Source organism: Alosa alosa, chromosome 20, assembly GCF_017589495.1.
Source record: "Alosa alosa isolate M-15738 ecotype Scorff River chromosome 20, AALO_Geno_1.1, whole genome shotgun sequence".
Classification (NCBI taxonomy): domain Eukaryota; kingdom Metazoa; phylum Chordata; class Actinopteri; order Clupeiformes; family Clupeidae; genus Alosa; species Alosa alosa.
The window spans coordinates 17727151-17746232 of record NC_063208.1 but is presented as its reverse complement, the minus strand read 5'-3'; the positions used below and the strand labels follow the sequence as shown (position 1 = coordinate 17746232).

General features: G+C 41.5%; 1 protein-coding gene across 1 annotated transcript in view; it reads left to right on the top strand.

The window, feature by feature from the left end:
* Positions 1-19082, top strand: part of col22a1 (collagen, type XXII, alpha 1) — a 61441-nt gene that overhangs the window by 12086 nt on the left and 30273 nt on the right. The window contains 17 exon segments of the mRNA XM_048230480.1: positions 73-104; positions 106-154; positions 5498-5609; positions 6173-6296; positions 6729-7004; positions 7525-7605; positions 8653-8772; positions 9144-9188; positions 9389-9451; positions 9731-9769; positions 12895-12948; positions 13217-13270; positions 13618-13671; positions 15286-15339; positions 15692-15736; positions 18064-18117; positions 18936-18989. Coding sequence (XP_048086437.1) covers positions 73-104; positions 106-154; positions 5498-5609; positions 6173-6296; positions 6729-7004; positions 7525-7605; positions 8653-8772; positions 9144-9188; positions 9389-9451; positions 9731-9769; positions 12895-12948; positions 13217-13270; positions 13618-13671; positions 15286-15339; positions 15692-15736; positions 18064-18117; positions 18936-18989 — 1310 coding nt within the window.

Below are 19082 nucleotides of genomic sequence, written 5' to 3'. Positions count from 1 at the left end.
TCAAATGGGAAATAATGGGCAAATGCTTGCTGTTTTATAACTTTGTTTAACATGTGTCTGCTATTCTTACAGATGTTCTGTGCCCAAACATGAAGGTTCGGGCCAGACCGGTTCAAACCCAACAGTCCCAGTGCAGGCCTGGAGGAGGTCCCAGGTAATGTTACCACACACACACACCCACCCACACACACACATCACACAACTCCTCCTCCATCACTCTCCCCTTTCTTACTCCAACGCTTCCTGTCTCTTCTCAGACGGCAGACTCAATAGTGGCTTTCTTGGACTCAGAACGCTGCCTTCTTAAAGTGGAATTACTCATAATCCCTGACTAGCACTGGGGCAGAGAATGGACATTTGAAACACTGTTTAATCCAGGATTTCGATCTAGTCCCCAAGACAAGCTCATTGCCTCCTTCCATAAGCCCCAAGACTGAAGCGACTAAATGACTTCAAATGAAAACACCGTAATGCTTTAATCAGATGGAAATGGAGAAGGTAACAGTTTTCCACTAAAGAATGGCCACGCTTGTTGCACAGTCCTCTAAGAGGAGAGTGTTTTCTTTCTGATTCATGGAGAATTTCCACCTTGTCAATTCCAACTGTAAGCTGCTCTCAAACAGACATACAGGCTTCTTTGCCCGGTATATGTTTATGCATCACCCACTGGCCTTTGTCCAGCTTTACAGTGTCAAAGCCTCCATTATTTACACCTGTCATACCCTCTCTGATTTTAATTCAAAAAGACACTCTGTGAGTTACCATCCTCCCCAGGGCTGCAGGATTTTTTGCACATATATGTAGCAGTGGTGCTACAGAGGTTGTAGGTTGATTTGTAGCACAAACCATAAACCATAAAACCATCACAAGTAGGGCAGTTCATCACAGTTCATCTGTTGTGGCTGGGCACTAGGCTTACTGCACCTGGAATGATAAATAGTCCTGTAGTTACAAACATCTCACCTGTAGGATAACTGAAGCAAACTTTTTTCTTTGAACTTTCCAATCTGAATTCATCTGAGTGTGAATCTTTACATTTTTTGTTTTCCATTGTAAACATGCAAAGCAACAAGGCTATAGCCACAAACATTTTACCTCTGCTCAAACCAAGGCACATTGATTCTTTTCTTTGTACAGCCCTGCTTCTCCAAACTAGGAGCATCTGTTCAGTGGCCATGCTATGCATCTGAACATGCAGGAAAATGAAAAGCACCCTCTTCTCCAACTCAGAAATGTGAGGAAACCATGACCGGTGAAGAGTCACCCAAACTTTCTGGCAATGTTTTGAGTGGAGATGAGCAAGTTTGTCATCTCGAAAGTTACTAATTTCCCTGCATTAGACGCTTGTGTGTCGGACTGTGGAAAAAGTACTTAATTTTGGGCTCAGAAATGTTGAGTGGTGGCACACAGGCAGATAGGTAGGATGTTATCTTAAAGCCTTTGGGGATTATGGTTCCTGTCTGAAACCTCCCACTCAAATTCATCACGCTAATAGAAAAAACAGCCAGGCAGAGAGTGATGTCTAGTCGAAGAGAGAGAGAGAGAGAGAGCGAGAGAGAGAGAGTGAGAGAGACAGAGAGAGAATTTGAGCTCCCTGAGCCCATATAGGCCGACAGCAACTGAATAGCATTATTGTAATGGCAGCTGTCAACTTAAGATGTATGAATGTGATCGGCCACTTCAAAGTTTTCATTTTGCTCTGAATGCATGATTGAATTCAACATTCTGTGCGAAGTGCTTTGGGATTTCAGTTTGATGATTAGGGGGGTGTGATGTCGGCTGCAAAAACACCCAGACTGTGACAGCAGGGCAATGAAAGCCACTAGACTATCCTAATGTGACTGGGAGACAGTGTGTGGTAGAGGAGTGCGAGTGAATGGAGCCGTGTGTCTACCCCCCTAACAGAGTTTAGGGACGAGTTATAACAAAGGTGGTTGAGGTTTGCACTGTATATCATACCAAACCGGGTTTTCTGCTCTAGGGTGGCAGATGTTTGTAAGGACGTTGCTTCACTAGACTACAGTTCACTTCCTCTCCAGTACAGGGCAGTGCTAATTATGTGGCCAATTCTCTCCTGTAGACTGCAACATGTGACAGCAGGAAGTTTATATCACATACTAAATCAAAATGTCTGTTCGTCTGTTGGAGTTTAAACAGTTTGACTGACTAGATTTCTTTTTCTCATTGTCTGGCACTGTCCAAATTACATGTTTATAAGTACAAGTTTGCAACTTCTTTTTGAGCATAAAAATACATGTTAAGCTTTTAAATGTATGCACATCAACCACATATATGCAAGGTTTTACAAAAAAACAGGAAACGTCACGGATGACAGTCTGTGGTTGATGACCTATAGGACCCAGAATAGCTCATATATGTATGTATGTATTTATTTGGCATTGTTTCCTGTCTCACAGTAAAATTAAGTTTATTATTTGAATCAGTGGATTAATGTCTGGAAAGTCGCGTGTGAATTTTGAGTTACAGTCAAGGATGATATATTTCTGTGACACAACTCTGGAGATGTCCTTAAACATGCGATCAATTTGCAGTCAACACTTTGGCAGATAGAACTTCCAGATGCAGATGTCACCATCATTTGGATCAAAAGAGTGCATTCTGAGCGAGTTTCCCACATTGACAGTCATCTGGCGTTCCCTTCGATTTTTTTTTTGCTGCCCTGATCAAAATAGCTTTTTTGGTGGATGATTACATGCTTTCTGCTGCCATTTCAAATTACAGGTCAGCGCTCACTAGCCTGGCTAACAACAGACCGTGTCTAAAATCTCAATTGAGATTAAGAACGGGTCTGGGGACCCTTCAGTCGCTTTCGATTCCCAAGGCAGGGCATAACTAGCAATGAAACTGGTACAATAAACTCTTACCAAGTATTTTTGAAAGTACCGTATTTTCCGGACTATAAGTCGCACTTTTTTTCATAGTTTGGCTGGTCTTGCGACTCAGGTGCAACATATATATATTTATATATATGTTTTTTTCCTCTTCATGAGACATTTTTTGACTGGTGCGACTTATACTCCGGTGCGACTTATAGTCCGGAAAATACAGTATAGCAAACACATTTTCATCATCCAGTGTAGCCATTGGTTGTGTTGAACAGCGCTGCTGTACTGTGCTGTTTTGGTGATTCGGAAGTCGGCATCCAGATGGACCTGCAGAGGGTTGTTTGGGTTCACTCAGACTAAAACAACTCTAACGATAATGGAAAAAAAGCATTCTAGCAAATATGAATGACAATGTCTACACATAAACTAAAGGCCTAACGATGACAACATCGAAGAACAATATTGTTGGGGTGGGGGGCGGGGGTCACTTCCAGAATGATTTTTTGAGAATTATAAAAAGCTGAAAGCCAATCAGGATCCATAACATTTTATACATCACATTCATCAACACATGGAGAGACTTTACTTATTGTTGGTCAGTGTGGACATTTTTATCGTTAGTTATCTTTGTAGTTAACTGGCATTTCTGGTGTGAACGGCCCTTAAGCGCTCAAACTTAGCCTGGGAGAACCCAGACGAACCTTTGGCAAATTTGAAATTGCTCTGCAGGTCTGGCAAAGAGGTCATTTACTCCATTTTCAATGTTCCCTAAAACCTGGGCACCAATCACAACCGTTGAGGCGGGCTTAACATGATGACATCGAAACAGTATTTGGAAAAACGCTTGTTTGTTGAGATGTTTTTTCCTTTGCTCTGCATATCTCATCTCCTTCATTGCTGTAATTGGTTTTAGGTCTATCCAATTGTGTCCAGAGACATTTTCATCAGCATCCGTTGGAGACACCCCTTGGAAATGGGAGGTGAAAGAAGCTTGTCCAGACACAATCTCAATTTCAATTGAGACACGGTCTGGTGCTAACCAGGCTAGCTCGCACTAATAGTCTCAAAATCTATGGAACGGAGCATTTGCCTAGTGAACGAAAACATCAAACATGATTAATAAAAATCACTTAACAGGGTTGATAACCCCTCCTAAATACTTACCAATACAATAATAAGCAAAATGGTAGTGTTCATTATCAATGAAAACTTTGTTCCTAAATTCCTAAGGCCTGTAGTCTAAATTAGATTAAATTAGCATGGGCACTGTGCCAAAAAAAAAAAACTTTTCCAGCCTACTTTGTCATTAATACTGTTGTAAACTTCTCTCACACTTGCCCTGGTTTAGGCTTACCCTACGGCAAAAGTGTACTTTTGCTCGTCCTAGTTCGTATAGTGTCAGTCGATATTGCCCGCTCACATTATCTCAAATTGCAAAGTGAAATTGTTTTCTCCAAAGCAGCTGGGAACAGAGGAAAAAAGGCAATAATCCACTGCAGAGTTGGCCATTACATGAGGGGAGATTGTGTTATTTGTGGGTTTTGAGGGGCACAAGGCAATGTGCACATAGCCTCAAGGACATCTGCCAGACTTGCAGCTGGAAACACCCAATGCCCAGCTGGCATCTCCATAGTTACTTGTTTGTTGCTGGTGGGAGTGGCCCCTGGATGTCACCTTAAATGGTGGGCGGCTTACCCAGAAAAACCTCAGTCACGCCGACTCTCTTTTCCTCTCCCTCGACTCTCTTCCCCCCCTCTCTCTCTCTCACTCTCTCTCTCTCACACACACACACATTTTTTTTACCAATGACATAATTGCATGTGGCATCTTTTACCCTTTTTCCCTAAGGCAGCTGCAGATCTGTGCATAAAGTTTATTCCAGTTGGATCTGGCAGTGCATCTGAAGCATCGAGCATAATTAGTGGGGCTGATAATCTCCAAGCAAAAAAGAGAGTCCTGCTCTGTTTTCACTTATTCAGTAATAATGAGACTTAAAGCTGCAGTTCCCTGCCCATAAGTACAGCCTTGTGTGTGATGACAGGGTGTGTCTTGACTCACCCATATTTACCTTTTTCGGCAGCATCTACATGCTGCTCGGCTCGGAAAAGGCCCTGTTTAGTGCTGCACCGCAAACTTGCACATGCGTCAATCAAAATGACATAAGCAGTCATTACGACAGATATCCGTGACATTATCAGCATGGAAAATGAAGGTGTCCTCAAAAAGTGTGTCTTCACAAGAATGTGAACATCTCAAACAAACAACAAAAATGTTCCACCAGTAAATCTGCTGACATGTATCCCTGAGCTTTGGAGCTTAGACGAGACAAGAACCGTTCTTCTCCACTCCTCTACAGTATATGGAGCAGTTTTTTTTATGGGCAAACATGCAATTACTTCATTTAAGTGTGGCTTGTTGCTTATAAGATTATCTGGTCCTCAAGTAAGAATACTGTCTCCCTGACCATGTGGATTGCCCTCTAGTGGCACTTATATGTATCAGCATCATGGCCTGCTTTAAATGGATGGATGTTGGCCTACGAGTTTGGCATCTTACTTTTTAACAGCACAGTAGTAATATAAATGCCTAAACGGGAAAAACATCTACACATTCAGCACATTTCTGTGACATTATCTATCTCTTTTGCCTAGGATTTGACCTGATGGATTACTTCAATGTGAAAGATATTTTGGGCACAAGGGAAGAGCCTGGACAAAGTTCTTATGTGCGCCTGGGGACAATGCCCATAGTCCAACAGACTGAGTAAGTGCCTCAAGAGTAGTTGCAAGCATTGGACTGATTAGCCCAACAGATACTATTACAAGCCTACTGTGTGTAATGACCACTGTCTCCCGGCCTAGAGTATGTCATTTATTATTTGAGCAGATAATCAGTCATCCATTCTGTGCTTGTCTGCATTGTTGCCGTGTTTAACTGCTTACACAACTTAGCATAGCAGGGGCGTGTTTTTTTCCAAAAACATAGTTGCTAACTAAGCTAACTAAGTTAACTAAGCTAACTAAGCTAACTAAGTTAGCAACTTTGTTGGTTGCAATGCAATTTCCCATTGCCAACCAACTAAGTTGCTAACAGGTTAGCAACTATGGTTTTGGGAAACGCACCCCAGGTCTGTATCCGTGATTCTTTTTCAGTAGACAGTAAGTGTGAAGTAGAGGGCATATCATCTGGATGAACTAATGGGCTGAATGACAGGCTAGCTTATCTTTGACTGTCCCTGTGAAACTCCATGTCTGAAGTGGTGAATTTTGAGGCCACTTTGTTTGAAAGTTATAATAGAGCTTTCTCTTTTATCTTCCTTCCCTCAGGGATGTTTTTGCCCAGGGCTTGCCAGATGAATATGCCTTTGTGACAACATTTAAATTCAGGAAACTCTCCAGAAGAGAAGACTGGTACCTCTGGCAAATCTATGACAAGTATGGGATTCCACAGGTGAGGAGGTTATTGCATGAATATTTAACATGATGAATCAGCTTCTCTGTTTCTAGGTTGATTATGTGATTATAATACCAATATGCTTTTTGTCAAGCTCAGAGAGCTTTCTCTTACTCTATTCTGTGCGTCTCAAAGTCTCTGGTTTTTGGATACTGTTCTATTTGTGTTAATAATAATAATAATAATAATAATAATAATAATAATAATAATAATAATAATATAATAAAATGTATTTATATAGCACTTTTCAAGCATAGGACACAAAGTGCTTTACATAATGGATTAATTGGAAACAATCAAAATGGCTTGGACCCAAGCCTACAATTCTAGCCAGTCATCGCATTGCTTCAGAATAAGTGGAAACTGGTTGAACTTTGTGATTTTGACATTTCTTACTGATGCTCCTTCTATTCAACCCCCTTGCCTCAGGTGTCCATTCGTCTGGATGGAGAGAACAAGGCAGTGGAGTACAATGCGGTCGGCCTGACCAAAGACGCGGTCAGGGCGGTCTTTAAGAACGAGGAGGTAGACAACCTGTTTGACCGCAACTGGCACAAGATCGCCCTGAGCGTCGGGGCCAAAAACGTCTCCCTGTATCTGGACTGCAAACTCATCCAGACGATCCCCATTGAGGAGCGAGAGGACATTGACGTAAAGGGGAAGACGGTCATTGGAAAGAGACTGTACGACAGCGTCCCTATTGATGTAAGTACTTTATCGCGCCATGTTGTTGCTAAGGCAACAGTTCATAGAACATCTAGATAATAGTACTCTAGGTCTACTCTTAAGATTTACAGCATATGAGATCTATCTGCGATCACATTGATGCCAAACTAAATTTAAAAAATTTGCCAAAACACATTTGAAATGCTTTATTATCAAGTTTTGGTTAATATGGACACATGCATATAACAGCGGGACACATGCATATTGCAGTCACAACATTTTTAATGTGATATCTGAATTGGATTTTATCAATTAAACAAATTGTGGTTCACCAGGATGAAAAGTGTCGACTAAATTGTTCCCCTAGTATTTATTTACAGACAATATTGCCGGTCAGTCAGATCTCATGTCTTGGTTGGAAGATTTCAAACAAATGTTGATGGAGCTTGATCCAGACAAAATAGGAAGCATGTTACCTAGCCAACCTAAGGGCACATGTCAACCTGTTGCTGTCTATCTGGGCTTGTGTGTAACCTCAAGCCTGCGTGTCACCCTGCAGTTTGACCTCCAGAGGATGGTGATCTACTGTGACTCCAAACAAGCTGAGTTGGAAACCTGCTGTGATATTCCTGGTGGCCCGGTGAGTGGATGTGTGTGGTGAGTGTGTGTGTGTGTGTGTCTGTGTGTTTGTGTGTATGTGTGTGTGTGGTTGTGTGGTTGTGTGTGTGTGTGTGTGTGTGTGTGTGTGTGTGTGTGTGTGTGTGTGTGTGTGTGTGTGTGGTGTTGTGTGGATGTGTGGTTGTGTGTATATGGTTGGTGGAGAATTTTAGAAAGGTGAAAGTGAACTTATCTGTCTGTAGTCTGATTATGTAACATTGTGATAATATTCTGTTAAGACAGCAAAGGTTTACAGAGAGAGAGAGAGAGCAAGAGCGAGAGAGAGAGAGAGAGAGAGAGAGAGAGAGAGAGAGAAAGAGAGAGAGAGAGAGAGAGAGAGAGAGAGAGAGAGAGAGAGAGATAGAGATAGAGTGTGTGTGTTTGCGTGCAGACACTCAGACATTTTCAGCATGCTGCTTGGCTTCTCCCTCACACCTTCTCCATTTACATCCTGCCACTGAGTCACCAACAATATCAGTCTTACAGGGCTACCTGGAAGTGTAAACATAGATTTACACACACACACACACACACACACACACACACACACACACACACACACACACACACACACACACACACACAAACATATAACACACACCCTAACACACACACACAAGACACACACTCTCTCATCTCCTCTCTCACACACACACACACACACACACACACACACACACAAGCATGTGTGCCATCCGCACATTTACACATACACAAACACAAACACATAATCTGTGTGTGACGCACACAGACACCCTAATACTGTTTCAGGCGGCAAGACACACACACTCTCTCTCACACACACACACATGCACACACACACACACTTATAGACTGACCATAGGAAGATGTCAAATAAACATGTATAAACGCTTTTATGACATTAATTTCTCCAATTTTTTTTTTTGAGAAGATAATGGTTATAACAACGTTACTGTCTGGGTTCAATGCTCGTACTATCACGCTACCCATCATGGGCAGCTGTTAGCAGCCATGTCCAACTTTGGCTTTGTGCCTTTCTCTGTTGTAGTGTCCTAAGCAGGTGGTGACGGAAGCACCCCCTGTTGCCATACCCACACCCAGTCCCACGGTAGTGGAGCAGCAAAGTGGTAAAGAGACAGTCAACTGCTCTTGCCCTGCGGGGCAAAAGGTACAAGTCAGGAGGAAGGGGTCAAAGTTCATCCCTCAACCTAGATGTGGAAAGGAGATACTATTCTATTCTGTCCTAGGATATATATACTTGTATATATATATATATATATATATATACATATACATATACTCTATATTTTCTATTATATTCTATTCAGTTTTGCATGTTTGAACTTGCATGAGATTTACATTTCATTATCATAATTAAGTACTTGAATGACAAAAAAAAAAGTCTGATGATGTTTCAGACTTTGTTTTGTTTCCAATCAGTACCTAATTTGATAAATGTAATCATGATGCAAGGGACATCTGTCTTCTTCATTTTTTCTTTTGCCATTGTTTCCTCATCTCATCTCCTCTATCTCACAGGGAGACATAGGTCCAGCTGGTATCCAGGGTGCCAAGGGTGAAAAGGTCATTTAAAGTGCCCATATTTTCTTCTGAGCCCATTTCATACACAATTCACAAACTATTTAATTATTTAATTATTTAATTACAATATGGGTGAAATGCTGGATGTTATGTGTGTAAAATGCATAATGTACATACCAGAGTACATGTCTTTGCACTCCCATGCTGCATGTTGAAACCCATTTGTGCGTACATCTTTTCAGGGTGACCTTGGTATTAAAGGCTCAGGAGGATCTCAGGGCCTCAAAGGACAAAAAGGAGAAGCTGTACGAAACCTATTTTGTTTACATCTCACATCGTGACTAGGCCATTTTCATTTGAGATGCTGTTAGCTACATTCTAGTTAAATGTAACTGAAGTGAAATGTCATTTCAGATCTAGTCTCTGTATCTCCTTTAAAGTAAATAGAATTCACATGTTGAAAGGATTAGCCTCAGCTTGATTAGCTTACAGTAAACGCTGCTTTCTTCCTCTCTGCTGCTGATTTCTGATTTTCTCTCTTGGGCCTCGACAATAATTAATCCATGTCGATTGATTATTTGCAGGGCAAAGCCACCTCTATTAAAGGTGATAGAGGTCTCAAGGTAAGTACATTCGAGCACACTCCATTGTGGATGCTGTGTGGTGCATGTTTGTCTCACTGTCAGCATGCTGTCTCAGTCATGTTAAAGCCTCAAGTCTTCATGTCTGATGTCACTCCTCATTTTCTCCAATTCTCTCACTACATTATTATTTTTTTCATGAGAGGAAGTATTTCTTAGGTCAGTGAATAACAGTGAACAGCGATTGGGTTGCGTACATTTATCATCTCTCCCATAACAAGTGCTTGAATAGGAAAGTTCACACATATCGGCCCAATCCCAAGACCAGTCCAGACTCACGGACTTTGCTGCGCGTTCTCACAAAATTCGCAAGGGCTTAGGGCTGTCCCAATGTCGCATTTCAAAGAGCGTGAGGGTTTGACTACACACTTACCGAGCCCTTACCGTGAATCTGCATCAGTGCAGACACCAAAGGGAATTACCCACAGTTCAAAGCTTGTGAGGTAAACAACAGCACGACACACGACCATGGAACGGAGCATTTGTTATTAAACATCGCCAAGGTAACATGTGATCTCGTGAAGTGCTGTCCCAATCCCATTTATACCTATCTGAGCCCATGTGGCCTCATAAACTCACTCACTTAGCACCTGAGCTCAATTAAGTCTGTGAGTTTTTAGTCCTTTAGCCCTTGAGTCATTCCTCAGAGCTCACTTTGGAATGGGCCATCCACTTTTAAAGATGCTATGAAAGAGCACACTGTATCCCTGCCTATACTTCAGCATTGTTGTTACATAGCCCAGTTATTTTATTTTAAGGGAATGTGGACTACGGGACTGGCAGGTGACTTGTATTCAAAAATAAGTTAGTTGCTTCAAATCATGCTGTGATTAACTAGTTTTATTTGAGCTTAGCTCAGCTGTTTCATCTTGACTTGGTTTAGCTGAACTGGTACAATCTTGACTTCAATGGGTAAAGCTCAAGTACCAGTGTCCTTGCTACAAACACATATTCCATCCTCTAGTGTGAGTCCATAAATTCAGGAAAAACACAACCTTTTTCCTTGCAGTACGACGTCATATCTTCCTAAAGATCTACAGAAAGGCGGAAGAAACCCCACGACTTGTATAGGCAGAATTATAGCCCTTGGTCAACACACAGACCAAGTAACTGAGAGGGCAAGCACACGTCTACGCCCTTCTCAGAAAAAAAAAAGCCATTCAGTTATGAAGGGCATTGCCAGTTGACAGACCTGAGGTATAATTATGGAACCCAAATCACTGGCCCAGCCTATCTTTCCTACTGGCCAGCTTACAAAGAACAGAGCCAAAGATGGCCGCCAACGAATTGGCAGGAAAACAGACACAAGGACTGTAGAGTTTTATATTATGTGCATTAAGCATCTCTTTTATGTATTTACTGTGCATGCATGACAGAAGAGCAAGTGCAGGGCTGATGGGGAGTCTGGCGTGCTGTTGTTGTCACCTGTTGTGGTTGATTTGATAAAGCCAAAGCTTGTTTGTTTCAAGTCTTTCATCTGAAAGAGGCATGGGACATAAGCTGTCAGAACATTTTGGGATTTGGTTTTACTCTTCACTGATTTCTATCTTTTAAATCCATGACAATGGATTAGCATATTTTTTTCCCCACAGTGTTATGTTTGTAGATTCAACTGTTCTAGTGCTCTTGACAAACCACAGGCTGAAATTATACTTCGGAGATCATTCCAGAAACTTCTTTATTATAGGCTGCAGCCATGTTGGGATAGTAGCAGCCGCCCACGACTAGAAAAATGTGTCCATTTCGTTCCTGAGCACTGGAATTTCCTGAAAGAATTATATGCTATTATAAATCAGCAAGACCTTTCTTAACCTAACTCAAAGCAAGCTAGATTATGTGTTTCACATTGAACACCAGGGATTCTGGACTTTCTCTCAGTTTGGTTTACATAGGCCAACGTATCTTTAATATCAAATTGGACAGGGTCAGAAGCTGCATAAATACTTCAATTGTTTGTTTACATTGTGTTTCCCCTTAGCATTTCCTGATAATGTTTTCCTGTTTTGCTTTTCGTTTTCATAAACAACATCCTGCAAGATCTATTATTGCGTAGTGAATTACCATTTGAATGGGAAGGAACAGGGGCATCCATTTGCCGTGCACTTGTTGTTATTGTGAGCAACCACAAGCATTTCGATGACAGTACGTAAAGAGGAAAGCAGTGAGCTATCTAATTTGAAAGCCAGTCATCCACATTATCTTTTTGCCACTGTGGTGATGGACTGAGCCCAGCTACATAACTTTAATTGGAGAAGTCACACAGATTTCAGGTTCTCTCTTAGGATAAAAGCGTCTGCCATCAACATAAAACAACAAATATTTTTTCAAAACTCCGAATGCCAAATGTTTTTCCCAATTCTCTCAAAGCTCTTCTAAGCATAACTTAATGGCATTGCCCTCGTGGCAAAGAGAATGTGACAACCTATGAGCTCTTTATATGCTGTGAAGATGTTATGTTGTCTGGGTGATGTTGTGTGCCTTGCGTCAACGGCCACACCAGCTGTGGCTGTAATTAAAGGTTGTGATTCTTTAGGCTGCGTAAAGTTCCTCAGACAGCTGGCAAGATTTCATCCCAACCTTGTAATTAAAGAGCTTTACAGTTTCTCCCTTTCTCTTTCAATGCTTTGAAATTCTGTGGGATTCCTTTGCGTGTACTGTAGGTGTCACAGCAGCATGACACAGAAGAAGAGGAAAACAAGCAAAAGGAGGGAAAAAAATCCATTGTCTCCTAAGTGGTGTGGATTGTGATAGATTTCAGTAGTCTCTGAACATGACTTGCTTTTCAAAACATAACCCTGTATTGTGGAAGTTGCAACAGTCAACATTTTTTTGTCTCACAGTCCATTGTTCTGTGTGTGTCTGTGCATGTGCGTGTGTGTATGTACGCAAGGTCTGTCAAATCAAATTGTCACTAACTGCATTGTTTTTCAAAAGTTTTGTACGTTGTGTGTTTGTGTTCAGTGTTGCCCATTGCCGAGTACTGCCTCAGATCATTCAGTGCTTGTTCCTTGTCCCGAGCGCCATCGCCACCGGTCATATGAATAACGCTGCACGCTCTCTATCACAGTGTCCCCTTTCTCATCGTAACGGTCATTTCTTCCCTTCAGGGAGACCCGGGTCTTAAGGGGGAGTCTGGAGAGAGAGGAATCAAAGGAGAGAAGGTCAGGGAAGGTCCTTAGTGATTAGCCTTATTTGTGGTCCTCCAATTCAATCATAATGGTAGCATCTGTTTCTTAATTCCAATTATGAGAATAGACTCCAGTTTTAAAAAATATGTTAAAACATGTTTCTTATACATTGATCAGAAGCTACATTTGCAGAATGAATAGGTGCACATTAGTGTTTGTGTCTGTTCACTCACTCAAATGAATTTGCTTGGTTGTTAGAATGCATTTACTAAAACATCCGTCTATGTGAATACATTTGCAGGGCACATCAGGGCTTCCAGGCCTTGCAGGTGAATCAGGAGACAAAGGAGAAAGAGTGAGTGTCACTGCCCAGTCTTGACCATCACACAGATTCACACAGTAACTAACACAGACCTTCAGTGGGCATCGCATACAGACAACGGACCGAGTCACTGATTTAGAAACACAGATTAATATTGTAATAACAAATTTACAATGTAAGGATAAAAGCAGGCCAGTTTCTGAATTCTGTGAATGTTTTAATGATAAACCTGAAAACCTTTTTAGTCAGAAGCACCTAAATTAATAAATCATCACCTCTGGACATTTTTCTATTTCAGCTTTGAGAAATACCATTGTGTTAGTCTGTCATACTCTTCCCTGAAAGACCAAATTGTCTGAACAGCTGTCTATGTCTAACAGGGGGAACCTGGAGCATTAGGGGGCTTGGGCTTGCCTGGACCTCTCGGACCAAAGGTACAGTCTCCAACACTCCAACACTCAAACATAAACAAGCGAAACAATATTTGGGCTATCATAAATCACTACCAAATGGAAACTGAAGCCAAGTGCCAATCTGTTTAAGTGCCAAGCTGTAGACGAAGAGCGGAAATGTGGTTGACAGAGCTTAAGACCATGGGGCTTAATTTAATGAGATTTCAGAAACCTCGACTAGAGCTGCCTTTATACCCTCAGTAAAGCCTTGACACTATTGAAGGATGTTTAATTAATTTTGGTTCACAGGCAGTTGATCTTCAGATCTCTATCAGCAATGTTTGTCAAATTAATAAATGTACACTATGCCCCATGTCACTGACATTTTCTTTTCCTCTTTCCAAGAGCAGAGAAGACCATGTTGACATATGTTTCTTTACTTTGTCATTATGGAAAGGCTTCTGTTGGTTGATAACCTCTCAAACTTGTGTTTAGCTTCATACAGAAGTGTGTTTGAGATTTTAGATTTGATTTAAGTCTTTTACTTTGCACTGAGCTGATGTGGGGGCTTAGCCACTTAGATTAATAGTTTGACCACACTTGGTAATGACCTCTTTGTCTGTTAGGGAAGGGTTGTTTGGGTCATGCCGTGTCCTTACATATAAGCATGCTCTCTGTTTAGATTGTCAACCTGAAGACATTTGGTGCCCCCTAGTGATGGAAAAAAATACTGAGTAAATAACATGTCTTAAAGCATGGTGTTGTTTGTCTTGAAATGTTTGAAACTTTGAACTTTGCACTTTTGAAACATTTGATGTAGCCAAATATGAGCATGTTGTAGTTTAGGGTAGTGTTTTTAGTATTGTTGAGTTATGAGCAGGTACATGACAGGGCTCAAACTTCAGACTAGGGATGACACGCTGTGAGCGAGAGCACACAGGGGTCAATAGGTTAGAGGTCATGAAGTGGGGTCATCTTCTAACAGGTGCTAATGCTTTTCTGGGGTCCCAATGGCTTATTTTACCGGATACACGTTTAAGCATGGTCAGGACATCAGGGCATCTTAAAGTTTTTAACAAAACTTGTCTTTGTCTGTTTCATACTGCATATTGTACCACATATAATTAGACATTACACAAACATATTGGTCAAACATGAGCTCATTGCAAACAACAGGCATGTTTTCATGTTTAATGCAGCCATGTTTGTTTCAATATGTTATATAAGTACAGTTTAGTACAATTTATTTGTATTAAATCAAGTAGCATTAGCAAAGGTACAGTACATAGACTTTGGCGACTACTAGGCAGAAATTTAGATACAGTAGGTATTCATTTAGACCTGTAGGAAATTCATCCTGTGCCAAACAGCATGTCAGGAATACAGGCAACTAGAGGACAACAATGCCACATAACACCAACAACCAATACACAAAACAGCAGAAGGCCTGTTCATAACACCAACGATCTCTACATGATAGATTAGTAAAGTGCAGTATCATCAGTAGTACATAGTATATAGTAGTAAAGTGCAGTATTATCCCATACTAATGTTCAAGTGTTTTCCTTCCCTAGCTTCTGCAACAGCATAATACTGGTAGGGCTGATGGAGAAAGTGGCTCCTAAACATGCTCTGCTCTTGTCCTGTACCTCATAGGGTCTTCAGGGGGATGCTGGCCTGCCAGGCACGTCCGGGCCTAAAGGGGTCTCTGTGAGTATTGTGTGTGTTTGCGACCAAGGGCTTGATTGGGATGTGTTTTATCACCATGTGACGGTTTGCAAAGGTACAAAGTAAATAAGCACAAAGTATATGTGCAACGTACCAAAGTAGTAGGTAGAAATTTGTCTACAACCCAAGTGTTGCAGTGTTGATACATGAAAGCAGCATCTTTAGACATCTTTATAATTGATATGAGTAGGGAAGTTACTGTAATATTGTAATATCTTAAAATATCACTGATGTGTTTTGTTAATCATCTATAGTGTATTCAATATTGATGACTTGATGATAACGTGGTCTTGTATTTTCTTTTCTTGACCATCTTCCTGTGTTGTTCCTGCAGGGTGATCCTGGCAAGAAGGGAGAGAAAGGAGCACCTGGAGCCAGGGTAAGAGTCTGCTCCCTCTCCTGACACGCATGGCCACGATCAGTCAACATCCACAGACCTCAATACACATTAGCGGTGCTTAGAACCATCCGGTCTGCCTTAGCTTTGGGTCATGGCCACCATACCACCTCAAACATGCATTATTTTTACCCAAACACGATGTCATGTTGTCCGTTATCCGTTACCCCTTACTTAATGGTTCTTAGAGCCATCCTGTCTCCTAATGTACCGTACATCATTGCAGTCAACAGTGCTGGGATCAGCAGCCACAGTCAGCATCAAAGAGTGAGTGCATACTGTATCTGGAAATAACCATTTGCACGGATTACTTTACTTCATGGCAGTTTGCATGCCATGATGAGGTTGCAGATAGAGTTGCACACCCAACGAGTTTCCCTTATGTACAGTCAGAAAGGAACCATTCAGGTGGAAAAGGAACCATTCAGGTGGAAAAGGAGAAACTTTGTGCAGGGGATGTAGAGTGCTGAGAAAGAGATTAAGTGCTTTCCTTGTAGTCCACCTTGCAAATGTGCTTGTGTGTGTGTGTGTGTGTGTGTGTGTGTGTGTGTGTGTGTGCATGTAGACCTGTGTTATGCGCACACCTCCCTCTGGAAGTTGAGAGATTATGAAGCTGATGTAGGTAACAGATGTGTCTGGTCTTGATGCACTCTCCAAACTTCCTGTATGGGAACTACGGGGGCGTAGTGCCTCCCCCCCCCCCCCATTCTCCCCCTCTCCCCTCTCCTACTAGTCTAGTCTTCAGTTTGTGATGAACACCTCCAATCATCCACCTCATGCAAAATAAAGTCCACAGCATCAAGCTAAATAGTCACTGATTGAATAGTAATTGACTGAAGATGCGATGTACAGTATGTGAAGAAGAGAATTCACTTACAGTATGTGGTTTTTATTGTCAAAACAAACTAGTATGTAAAATTGTTTAACGTTGACTCTTCTGACTATTTCTAAGTGGTTTCTGTGCTCTGTGTGGTGGTAGTCATTTCATTAAGGCTATTTTCAGGTTTAGTGGTATTTCCAACACAAGCCACATTCTGCACCTTTAAAGGAACATGTCAACTTTTTAAGCCTACAGCCATTTAGCCTATAGCTCCCTTCTAGCAATAGATTAGCTATAGACAAACTGGTTCCCAAAATGTCGGCCTGCTCCCTTTAAGACTGATTTTCCAAATCACGTTTTTGAGTGTTATCTCTAGTGGATAATCCAGATGATGACTAAAGCAGTCCTGGAGCTCAGACCATGCCTTTGCTCTAGACATTAATCAAAGCGTACAAATAAAAAAACTGATCTGCCAAAAAAAAATCATTAAGGGATTTGGGGAAAAAATAGAACGAAGAGTTATTGCACGACCCATTTGTACGAGATGAAATCCTTCAGTGCATCTGATCTGGTTCTAGTCTAAGTTAACGGGTCGTATATCACTATAGATTATGGATGGGTTTGCCATATGGTACTTGTTCTAAAATGACCCCCCACCACACACACACACACCCACACACCCCACACACACACACACACACACACACACACCACCACCACCACTTCCCCTTGTCCTGCCACATCCTTGAAGCCGTTAAACATAGTGAAGTTCAGGTGCCCAGTGTATAGCTTAGGGGGGCTGGGGGTCCTGCCTGCGTCCTGTCCTGTCAGCTGTAGGTTCCAGGAAATACAGTTGTCTAGAGAACTGGCTTTTCACTTCTGGAGGTGTAGAAGTACTTAACTACAGGGACACCTGTCTGTCAGATAGCTTACAGACATGAATGAGCTCCTGTGTGTGTGTGTGTGTTGCGTGTGTGTGTGTGTGTGTGTGGTGTGTGTGTGTGTGTGTGTGTGTGTGTGTGTGTGTGTGTGTGTGTGTGTGTGTGTGTGTGTGTGTGTGTGTGTGTGGGGAGGTGAGGGGGTTGAGTGGCAGTGGATCTGCTAACACAGGAGCCAGCAGTGAGATACATTTGGTGTAGACGCTATTCATTGCCACCATATGGTGTAGGCCTGCAGGGACAGAGGATGTGGAATCAATACAAGACTTGTCGAAGTTTACTGCTGTCATTGAACTTCCTTTTAGTTTATCAAAGGAAACATGTCTATAAGGCAGACATAACATAGGCCTACTTTCTGAATGAATGTCTACAACCTTAGGACAAACTATCAATGATGGAGCTCTCTTATAAACCATGACATCATTTTATAATCAGTATTCTTCATTATTATCATCCTCATTCTGGTTATAATAAGACATCATAGATATTAAACATGCATCCTGGTTGTAATATGGCATAATCGTTGAAATAAATATTTCTTGTCTCTGCAGGGCCAGTCTGGTCTAGATGGATTTCCAGGCAAGCCAGGAGTTCCAGGAAAAGACGTGAGTGTCCCCTCTCCTCCATCACCTCTCCCCACAGGTGCAGCTCTCAGTGTTTCCCACAGAATTGAATTCCATTTGTGGTGGTTGGTTTGCAGAATAAACTTGAACAACAGTTTTTAACAATTAACACAGTGTGGTTATGATGCTAACCAGATTTAAGCACAATTTAGTACAACCTGGAAAATCATTGTGTGGTGGTCAATGTTGATATTGTGGTGGGCGCCACAAATAAGTCAATGTATGGGAAACACTAAGCTCTAGCTGAGGGTGGAACTCTCTCTGATGAATGAGAAACAGGGTTCAAGATCCACCAGTAAACAATTGGTAACAGTAACAGTAACAGCAGAAGAAACAGAAAGAGCTAAATTCTTAAATAAATAAATAACTTTCACTTAAATGTGTCATTAAGATGTGGCACATGATTCATTTCATTTTGAGATGTAATTTCATTAGTTTCTGAATCTTTTCTTTTTGTCACTTGGTTGTAAGGCACCTTGCTTGCACTGTAGTTTGATTTGTATGAAAAGTATGATAAGTAAAGTTTAATTGACAGTGTGATTGATTGATTGATCAATTGATTGATTAATTGATTGATCAATTGATTGATTGATTCATTGATTGATTGACAGTGGGCTCAATATGAGCGAAATATGTCTGCACTCTGCTAAACCCTGCTGTGTGTTGTGTCACTTCTGACAGTGAGCGCACAGGTGACATTCTGGCTTCTGCAGCCCCAGCCCCAAGTCTGACCATGTCTTGTTTTTATGTTTGTGTGTGTGTGTGTGTGTGTGTGTGTGTGTGTGTGTGTGTGACCATAGGGTCAGAAAGGAACCGGGGGACTTCCTGGGCCTAATGGAGTCAAAGGAGAGAAGGTTTGGCGTACTTTTGACAACAATATCAGTGAATAGCCTGCTCAGAAGCTTGTACACTCAGCACACGTAATGTAGTGTACATAGCTCCTAAAT